The 10,955-nt window shown below is 36.7% G+C and overlaps 1 protein-coding gene across 1 annotated transcript; it reads right to left on the reverse strand.

Moving 5' to 3' along the window:
• Positions 1-6,848: 6,848 nt before the first annotated feature.
• Positions 6,849-10,955, reverse strand: LOC137036520 (uncharacterized). The gene is made up of 2 exons (XM_067410748.1): positions 10,817-10,955; positions 6,849-9,178 (listed from the first exon to the last, which is right to left on the reverse strand). Exon 2 carries the CDS (start codon positions 9,069-9,071, stop codon positions 8,133-8,135), a length of 939 nt encoding a protein of 312 aa, XP_067266849.1. The 5' UTR covers positions 9,072-9,178; positions 10,817-10,955; the 3' UTR covers positions 6,849-8,132.

Consider the following 10,955-nt stretch of genomic DNA (forward strand, 5'->3'; position numbering starts at 1 on the left):
TATGGCAAAGCATACTAAAGATGGGGGTGCTTTTCATTATGCCCAACAGTGTGTAGGTGGTTAGGCAAAAATCTAGTAATATGAATGAAGTGTGTGCCATTTCATGCAAAAGTTTGATTTTGATAATGCTCTGTGTAGTTTCGGTTGCAGTGCTTCATTTTGCAGGATATATGAGGTATTTTGCAGTTTGGGTGTGTGGTTTTGTGAATTGTGTTTAGTGTTTTGATAAAACCAGACTAGTTTGAAAAATTGTGTGTTAGCAATTGGAAAAAACTGTAATACAATTCACCAAAAAAATAACCAGTATGCCTACAAAAAACTATTAAACTATTATGCTACTTTGAAAAATCACATTACAAAATAAAACAACATAAACATAAGATAAATAAAACAGCATTTAACCAATATTTTTAACATTTATTATTCAATATAATATTTTCCATTTTCATTTGCCTACTGTACAGAAATTACAACTTTTTAAGTTTTTAACTATTTTTAACAATTATTTTGTATTTTAGACTCATTTTAAGCACTAAGTGAGTTGCAATTATTATTATTTTTTTTTATTTTTTTATTTATCTATCCATATTTGAGTGTACCTTCACCACGTGATAAAGTTAAAGGCTTAGTTCACCCAAAAATGAAAACTCTGTCATTAATTATCACAATTATCTGATCCATTAATGTACTAAAAACATATTTAAATCAGTTCATGTGAGTACAGTGGTTCAATATTAATATTATAAAGCCACGAGAATATTTTTGGTGCGCCAAAAAACAAAATAACGACTTATATAGTGATGGCTGATTTCAAAACACTGCTTCATGAAGCTTCGTTATGAATCAGTGTGTCGAATCAGCTGTTCGGAGCGCCAAAGTCACGTGATTTCAGCAATTTGGCGGTTCGACACGCGATCCGAATCATGATTCGACACAAAAGATTCATAACGCTCTTTAAGCCTTTAACATTTCTTTCTATCTGTCTTATGGACACACATTAAGAAATAGATCAGCTGCATTTAATACGAAAAGACTGATAAAACGTGCTAGGTTTTAAGTCTAGATTTTTTTGTTTATATTTTAAAAGGCTGGCAATTCAAAAGAGCCATGCCACTACACCACAGTATAATAGCTAGCTGTATGAGTTCATGTGACTAACCTTTGTGGATGCGATGTCTCATAACATTTGATGTCATTCCGGTGTCTTTAATTGTTTTCCCACATTCTGTGCAGCTAGCTGATCTGACGTGATAATGAACTCAAACGAAAGAACGTAAGGCACGGTGGCTCCCGTCATGTTTCATGGGACTCTTGTGACATTTCGGAGATAATGTGCACAGACATATGTAATCAAAGTGTATGACGAGTCGATCTACCACGACACGTAAGGAAATATGATACGAACCACTGCAGTCACATGGACTATCTTAATGTATTTACTACCTTTCTGGACCGTGAATGTGGTAATAATGTTGCTGTCTATGGAGGGTCAGAAAGCTCTCGGATTTTATCAAAAATATCTTAATTTGTGTTCTGAAGATGAACGAAGGATATGTCTCTTCAGAAGACTTGAATTAAACCGCTCCATTTAAATTGATTACTGTTATGAGTCTTGTGCTTTTTGAAGCTTGAAAATAATGATTGCCTTGACAAAATGGATGGACAAAAAAGTATATTAAAATATCTATACAGTATTTGGTGGTGTTCCCCATGGTATTTATAATGATAGTAAATACTGAAGTTAGAAATTCCAGTATTGTGACCTAATTCATGCACTTTGTCTATAAAGGTGAACGTGCTTTGTTTAAAGTAGCTATTTTCTACTTAGATCTATGATTTGATTGAATATTTTTTGATAATTTATTAAATATCACTGGCTAAAAAGTAATTTGTAATTTTAGTACTCTGAGTAGTTTTTGAGAAGAGTAATTTGTACTTTTACTCGAGTACTTTATTGACACCAGTACTTTTACTTGTAATTGAGTATTATTTCAGCAATGTAACAGTACTTGTACTTAAGTACAAACTTTCAGTACTCTTTCCACCACTGAGTAAATAATTAATTAATTAGCCATGAGTCTTTTTGGGAAAGATGCAACAAGTTTTTCACACCTGGATTTGGGGATCCCTAGTGAAAAAAAAGTATACTTTATTGTATTTTAAATATATTCCCTTTTTTCTATAGTACACTGCAAATATACTAACAAAAAATGTACTATCATTAAATATATAAAAAGTATATTAGTATCATATTTTCACAATGCAACTTTTAACACACTTTAAAATAATTGTACTTTAGTATATTTTCTAAAAAATATATTTTAGAAAAATATACTTGAAGTGTAAGTTCAGTTTATTTTTTAAAAGTGTATTTATTTGCACTTTATAAAAATATATTTGAGGTATATTTTAACTGTGTGCTGAAAATGATCATTGTAACAATGCACTGAAAGTATATTTAAAAAATACATTATTTAATATCCTGAAGTTGTAGTGTATATAATGTTAAATTTGAGTATATTTTTTTAAGTTTACTTCATCCTTGGAATTCATTATATTACTTGTGCTTATTTATTTCAGTATGAATGCATTACAAGCCCATTTAGTATATGCAGTGTAGCCTATACAATTTCCAAATATGTGTAAATGTTTATTAAGTTTACACTGGCAGAATCATTTTACAATCGTACACACAAATCTATATTAAACAACACACCAGCAGCACAAGTAATGCGAAAAAATATGTCGAGTGGTTAAACTTATCGGAATTCAAATGTCTCTTCAACTTGGTCTGTGACCAATCAGATTTTGTTGCTCACCACCTTCAGCCAATCAGAGCTGCTGACGTCACGGTCGTCGTCTGAATCCCCTCGTTCAGTCACTCAGGTGAAGTATAATGTCGCAATGTATAATTTATTTAATAAAACACTGAAAGCGCAATACATCGCTCAATCTTAGGGATTCTGACCAGTTCAATCAAGTGACATCGCAGACTGACCGTGATGGCGACAACAACCGGCTAATCTAATGGCCTACGCGATCCTGAAAGAACCGGAGAAAAGTGCTGCTATTGGGAGGTGAGTTGTAGTCTACCAGTTAACAAACTTTATTTTCTTTCCTTTAACAAACGGAGAGCGATATTTCGGCTTGATATCTCCTTTTTGAGTTTGTGTGTGGTGGTTTATGGCGCACGTTTGTATGCAGCACTAAAACATTCATATGATTGGTCAAATCGGCCCATATTCTGTACGATATTAATTCATAAAGTGTTTTATGCTTGACTATGTAACTTACCGAAAACAATATCGACATGCCATTCTGATACAGTTCCTGCTGCTAATCCTCATTTACTGTTCAAACGTAGTATTGGTTCAATGTTGGATTCAGACAGACTATTGTAAACGTGAATAAAGAGTTGAACATGCTGTCTTATATCTTTGGTATATTCTGTCAACAGATGCTGTTCTTCACGAGTCTCTGCGGTCATCACTGTGCCATCAGACATAATGAGTTAGATCATCAGAAAATGGAATATAATGTGTAATTTGTATTTGTGTATAGAGGGTCACCATGGTCACATATTTTTTTTTCTTTAATGAAAAACATGGTAAGTTTTGCTGAATCTAAGTTTAAATAAAAACTATTGGATTTGTCAATGAAATATGTCTCTTCATTAGTAATGTTGTTACATTTTATTTATTTTAATGGCCTTGAAAACAAATGCATTCAACTTTGGGAAAATGTGTTAAACTGTATTTAAATAGTAGCAAAACTGTATTGTGTGAGATTATGTAATTCAAAGTACAGTAGTCAACATTTGAAGTGGATCAAAAAAGTTAGGACAACTTTGATTAAAGGTTTTGATCCGCTTCAAATGTTGACTATATTATACAAATTTCTGAACATTCTGAAGACACTCGTAATTATTTTGTAATGTACTTAAATCACAAATAAAGTGTACTTATAACACAAAGTGTACTCATAACAGAAATAAAGTATACTTATAACACAAATAAAAGTATACTTATAACAGAAATAAAGTATACTTATAATACAACGTATATTATAACAAAAAATATACTTTTAACACAAATAAAGTACACTTTAATATCACAAATCAAGCATGTAATTAGTCCCTATGCAGAAATATACTTAAAGTGTACTAAGTATACTTGAAGTTGTTCCAATTTAGCACACATAAGTATACTAAATATACTTAAAGTTGTATTTTAAGACTACTTAATTTCAACTTAAATATACTTAGTACAAAATTAGTTGTTTCAAAATAGCACACTTTAAATGAACTAATCATTAACACACTTGAAATATACTAATAATTAGTCTTGCTGCAAGTATACTTAGTATACTTTTTTTTCACTAGGGATCCTCTGCCATTCCTCCTTGCAGATCCTCTCCAGTTCTGTCAGGTTGGATGGTAAACTTTGGTGGACAGCCATTTTTAGGTCTCTCCAGAGATGCTCAATTGGGTTTAAGTCAGGGCTCTGGCTGGGCCATTCAAGAACAGTCACGAAGTTGTGAAGCCACTCCTTCGTTATTTTAGCTGTGTGCTTAGGGTCATTGTCTTGTTGGAAGGTAAACCTTCGGCCCAGTCCGAGGTCCTGAGGTTCACTCTGGAGAAGGTTTTCATCCAGGATATCCCTGTTCTTGGCCCCATTTAGCTTTCCCTCGATTGCAACCAGTCGTCCTGTCCCTGCAGCTGAAAAACACCCCCACAGCATGATGCTGCCACCACCATGCTTCACTCTTGGGACTGTATTGGACAGGTGATGAGCAGTGCCTGGTTTTCTCCACACATACCGCTTAGAATTAAGGCCAAAAAGTTCTATCTTGGTCTCATCAGACCAGAGAATCTTATTTCTCACCATCATGGAGTCCTTCAGGCGGGCTTTCATGTGTCTAGCACTGAGGAGAGGCTTCCGTCGGGCCACTCTGCCATAAAGCCCCGACTGGTGGAGGGCTGCAGTGATGGCTGACTTTCTACAACTTTCTCCCATCTCCCGACTGCATCTCTGGAGCTCAGCCACAGTGATCTTTGGGTTCTTCTTTACCTCTCTCTCCAAGGCTCTTCTCCCCCGATAGCTCAGTTTGGCCGGACGGTCAGCTCTAGGAAGGGTTCTGGTCGTCCCAAACGTCTTCCATTTAAGGATTATGGAGGCCACTGTGCTCTTAGGAACCTTAAGTGCAGCAGAAATGTTTTTGTAACCTTGGCCAGATCTGTGCCTTGCCACAATTCTGTCTCTGAGCTCTTCAGGCAGTTCCTTTGACCTCATGATTCTCATTTGCTCTGACATGCACTGTGAGCTGTAAGGTCTTATATAGACAGGTGTGTGGCTTTCCTAATCAAGTCCAATCAGTATAATCAAACACATCTGGACTCAAATGAAGGTGTAGAACCATCTCAAGGATGATCAGAAAAAATGGACAGCACCTGAGTTAAATATATGAATGTAAGGGTCTGAATACTTAGGACCATGTGATATTTCAGTTTTTCTTTTTTAATAAATCTGCAAAAATGTTAACAATTCTGTGTTTTCTGTGTAAAAAATTAACTTAAATGATTTTAGCAAATGGCTGCAATATAACAAAGAGTGAAAAATGTAAGGGGGTCTGAATACTTTCCGTACTCACTGTACATGATGCATTGCTGTGTCCGTTATCACATAATTCCCACTTTTGGACACTTTTGCTTTAACAGACATTAGACAACACTGCAAAATCAAGCTTTTATATTCATATAAGTATTTATTGTCCAACATTCCCAATTTTTCTGATGCATGTCCTTAATTTAATTTCATATGTTGGTAATAATTCAGTGTTTATAAGCCTTTTAAAGAATTTTAACCCAAACTGACTGGGTTTCTAGAGAGCAAAGGTTTTGTTAAAAAAGTGGAAGACTTAAACACAAAGTGTGTAAAATAAACTGTGAAAAGGATTTGATGATCACTAGTGATAGTATTTTATTCTGTGTTGTCATCATTCAAGTTGTATTTCAGCTTTAATGTACGTTTGTTTTAATGAAGCAGCTGATATTTCCATAGAAACTAGTAGACTGACACTAACTTTCACCCCAGAATGGCAGAAACACAGGGCTGCTGCTGGGCGCCGGTGTTGCAATGGAACGTCCTATTGAGTGTCGCTTCTTGTTAGTGTATATTTTTTGATCAGGTTGAACAAGCCTATTAGGAATTCAACAGGAGTAGCTACATGAGCTGAGTTCCATACAGGCCAATCATTAGGGATCAGTCTCTCTAAACCCCTCCTTTCTGAGAGTCTCCTCTGCTCTGATTGGTCAGATGGCCCAGTCTGTTGTGACTGGTCTACCACTTACAGCATATGTCAGAAATTGATACATATCTGTATTCCCGGAGGCTTCCTCAGCACTCGATACACAGTGATACAAACAGTAATAATGGTGTCAGTTTTATCGCATCAATTCCAGCCCAATTTCTCGTCTTTTGTAAGTGCAGGCAAAGTGGATTTGCTTTTGCACCGTAACAAAATGTTTAATGTCATGATTGTTACCATCTGTTTGCATTAGTTTATATCCAGCTGGTCACTTATGCATTCGTTATGCAGCAAAGTTATGCAACTGTATCATCATGAAGCAGACAGAAACATATAAACAAACCACAAACGCATCGGATTTCAGTTCTTTTATTGTCACTGTAATACATATTTTGTTACTTAAACAATCATCAAGTGTTCTAAAATGGAAGCAAATAAAGTGTGAGAGTAATATACATATGTGTCTAATATCTACACATAGTATTAAAGCATGACTGTTTGGATTTATATGAATGGTAACACTTTACAATAAGAGTCCATCTGTAACATTAAGGTTAATAACAGTATTGTTCATTGATAATTTCAACATTTAGAAATGCATTTTTACATTTACAGTTGTATATTTTAACAATAATTATACCTTGATCATTCATGTTAGTTCATAGTGCATTAAGTATGTGCATAGCCGATTCACTAACTAATAGATTAATATATCTGAAGTACAATACCTCCTTGAATGTTTTTAGAAACTGTAATACTTGTCATTAAACTGTTTGGATTCTCACTCCTTCTGCTGTATTCCACTAATGCCAAATCATTACATACATTTACATTACATTTACATTTAGTCATTTAGCAGACGCTTTTATCCAAAGCGACTTACAAATGAGAGTAGTAGAATCAATTAAATCAACATGAGAACAACAGTATGTAAGTGCTGAGTGAAGTCACAGTTATGTCAGTAAAGTGCTCATAGCGAAATTTTTTATTTTTATTTTTTTTAATAATAAATACACAGATAGGAGAAGAATATTAGTCAAGGTAAGTGCTACTACTACTGGGTCAAGTGCTGACGAAAAAGATACGTCTTTAGCATTTTTTTGAAAATGGCTAGAGACTCAGCTGCTCGGATAGAGCGTGGTAGGTCATTCCACCAGCCAGGAACAGTCCCGGAGAAGGTCCGTGAGAGTGATTTTGTGCCCCTATGTGATGGCACCACAAGGCGCCGTTCACTTGCAGAACGCAGGTTTCTGGAGGGCGCGTAAGTCTGAAGTAGTGAGTTAAGGTATAGCGGTGCAGAGCCAGCTGTCGTTGTGTAAGCAAACATCAGAGCCTTGAATTGGATGCGAGCAGCTACTGGCAGCCAGTGCAGACTGATGAAGAGAGGAGTGACGTGCGCTCTCTTCGGTTCGTTGAAGACCAGTCCTGCTGCAGCATTCTGGATCAGTTGTAGAGGCTTGATAGTGCATGCTGGAAGGCCAGCCAAGAGAGCATTACAGTAGTCCAGTCTGGATAGAACAAGAGCTTGGACAAGAATTTGTGTGGAATGTTCAGATAGGAAGGGTCTAATCTTCCTGATGTTGTACAAGGCAAATCTGCAGGACCGGGTCGTTGCTGCAACATGATCTGTGAAGGTTAGACCAGCATCCATCACCACTCCAAGGTTTCTGGCTGTCCTGGAAGGAGTGATGGTTGAAGACCCAAGACAAACAGTCTCATTTTAAGCAATGCATGCAGATTTATAAATAATCACTCGAGAAGTTATAATTAAGGCATTTAACTGAAGCACTTGGTTATCTTTGGAGTTAAAGCATCCTGATATGTTTTCATGATTGTGCGGGTGGCAGCGGGACTTCAGTCGGAGGGTTTGGCACATCGTCAATCTTTAAATCACGACAGAACAACACCGGTTCTTCACCAAGACCCAGTTTGTACTGCCACTGATATACAGACTCTTTTGGCTTCAGATTAGATATGAGTTGTTCTTCCTCTTCAGTCATTTCGTTCCAGCTTTCATTTTCAGTGCTGACATGTGAACCTCCATATTCTGCAGAAAGGGAGAACTGAACATTTGTAATTAACTTTGCAAGGGCTCCAGATTCAATCGAGGCTGACGCAGCTATCTTCCAGTTGTGTGTGATCTGGGTCATCTTCTCCTTATTGTATCCCACCTTTTTATTGATTTTCTTTGTCCATGTCACTGGTGTATTGCTGTCATTAGTCATAGTTTTAATATTCTCCCAAATGCCAAAGGCTGGACCTTTAGTTACTGACAGACCGCCAGGGAGGAAGTTAAGAACATCGGGATGAACAGAAAAGACTTTAGGCTGATCATTATTGCTGAGGTCGATAGTGCCGCAGAACTCAACTCCCCACTCTGAGCCTGGCTTGAGGAAGAAGAACCAGAAGAATCCCATGCTCCAGTAATAGAGGCCGTTTCTGCAGTTGGGATGCAGGTCGTGTTCTTCAGCATTCGAGTCTGTATTCATGTCTGTTGTTCTTCGAAAAGTGCCCCTTTCCTGGAAGATGATGAAAAACTGGTCAGAGGTTGAGAAGTAGTGGTCTCCACCCTGGCAGTTGGGATGAAGGCTGTAAACTTCAGCTTCATTGTCTGTCGTCAGGTTCTTGACTCTGCGGTAATTATTGCCCTTGATGATGTAAAAGTAGCCACCCCAATTTCCAAGGTAATGGTCTCCATCTTTGCAGGCAGGGTGCAGACTGAAAATAGAGATGTCTGATCCTTTAGTTAAATCACTTGTCTGCATATAGCAGCCGAGATCAGAGCGGATTATTTAAATGTTTCCGCCCGCTATACAGATGTCAGTGCCTTTTGCTTTGCTCTTGGGAATAATGCCGCTCATCGTGTCTGAACCTGCAACACAGAATAAACCAAACACTCAATCTCCACACCAAATGAATGCTGTTATATTACTCCTTCTATAGATTGAGATCACTGATTACCGCTTTGGCATTTAAAGCAGAAAATGAAATAACCAAATGACAACCATACACTAACATAAGGAGAACATTCTGTGTTTGGTGAGTCTGTCAGACAGGTTGAGTTGACAGATTCACATGACATTTTACATATATCAGCCTATATACAGGATGTCCTAAATAATACAAATTCTCCACAGCAGAGGTGGGCAACAAAGTACATTTACAGAAGTATTTTTTGGGAAAATTTGTACTTTTAAGAGTAGATTAAAATGTGGGTACTTTTAATTTAACTTGAGTACATTTCTAATGAAAAATCTGTATTTATTTCACTACGCTGGGTGATGTTCCTCTCGTTACTTTATTTTAATGCAACACTGTACATGTTAAGTAATGCGTAGTTTATTCCTAGCATGCTGTCTCTTTTTTCATGAACGATGCCCCATTCACAAATGAATCACTCTTTTGAGTCGATTGTGTTCAAAGTCTTGATCAAACAAGTTAGCTAAACTGTCTAAATTGGTTTGAGAATGATTTGTTCAGTTCCTGCCCACACTGAATCATCTGAAGCATTTCTCAGTGTTGGGTGAAGTGGACCTACAGTCAGTTAACTGCAAATCTGTAAATATGTCCTACCGTTTGCCAGCGATGAAGATCTTTATTAGCTGCGTATGCTGTCTGTGAACAATTTCCACAAGTATCGATTGGATACTCTACCCACCTCTGCTCCTCAGCTACAACATTTTATTACGAATAATAGTCTGACTGAGTGTGAGTCGAGGATTCCACGGTGAAAGTGAAGGAGGCGGAGCACCGCGAGTGGGCGGAGCAAAGTGAAGTGGGTGGAGCACGGCGAGTGGGCGAGGCATGTGACTGAAGAGGATGTGCAGGATATTTTCACTTCAGCTGGCATTACAATCAGACTTCAAGTTTTGGCTAAATAGTTAACCGAAGCTTAATGACTGGTTGTAAAGCAAACCCCAAACATGATCATATCTTATATTCTTCGAAGGAACATTATAGAAACTTTCTGACATGTTTTAAAAGAATATGTAAAAGTATGGTATTTGGGGTAAAAAGCACAATAATTCACATGATACTGAATAGCTGGCTGAGTTTTCTATTTGATGACACGACATATTTAATGAACAAAAATTAATTATTTTATTTATCAAAATAAACAGAGTAAATAGTGCAAACTTTGCTAAAGTGATTCTTTTGACCAAGTATTAACCTAGTCATTATTAAAAACATTATTTTAGCTAAAGTATTTGTGTGCCTTTTACCCCATGTGTGACTCTCCTCACCACCTCATACATTTATAAGATCTTTTAAACAAAATTAACCACTTTATGATTTATTTTCACACAAAGTCTGCAATGTTCAATACAAACATATATATTTTTCCTGCAATCATACACTTTGAGAGTAGTCAAAAGCACATTTTTTCTTGAGGTGTGTCTTTAGTTGCTAGTTATCATATTTAATATGTGTGTAATAGAGAATAATCTTGACTACAGAGTACAGATGTTCAAATGAGCCCAAAAGTGCTCTTTATTAGAAACACACTCACCTGGATGACTGTAGACGGAGTCAGAAGAGCAGCTTCACCTCGATCGAGTCTGAGTGATGTCTGTCTGACAGATTTCTGTCTTATATAAAGCTCTCAGAGGGCTGGACAAACACACACAGAGACAGAGCAGGAGTTATCA

This window comes from Chanodichthys erythropterus, chromosome 14, assembly GCF_024489055.1.
Source record: "Chanodichthys erythropterus isolate Z2021 chromosome 14, ASM2448905v1, whole genome shotgun sequence".
In the NCBI taxonomy this organism is placed as follows: domain Eukaryota; kingdom Metazoa; phylum Chordata; class Actinopteri; order Cypriniformes; family Xenocyprididae; genus Chanodichthys; species Chanodichthys erythropterus.

Bases quoted from the DNA above. Each gene is read 5' to 3' on its own strand.
- LOC137036520 (XM_067410748.1), bottom strand. From the start codon at position 9,071: ATGCAGACAAGTGATTTAACTAAAGGATCAGACATCTCTATTTTCAGT.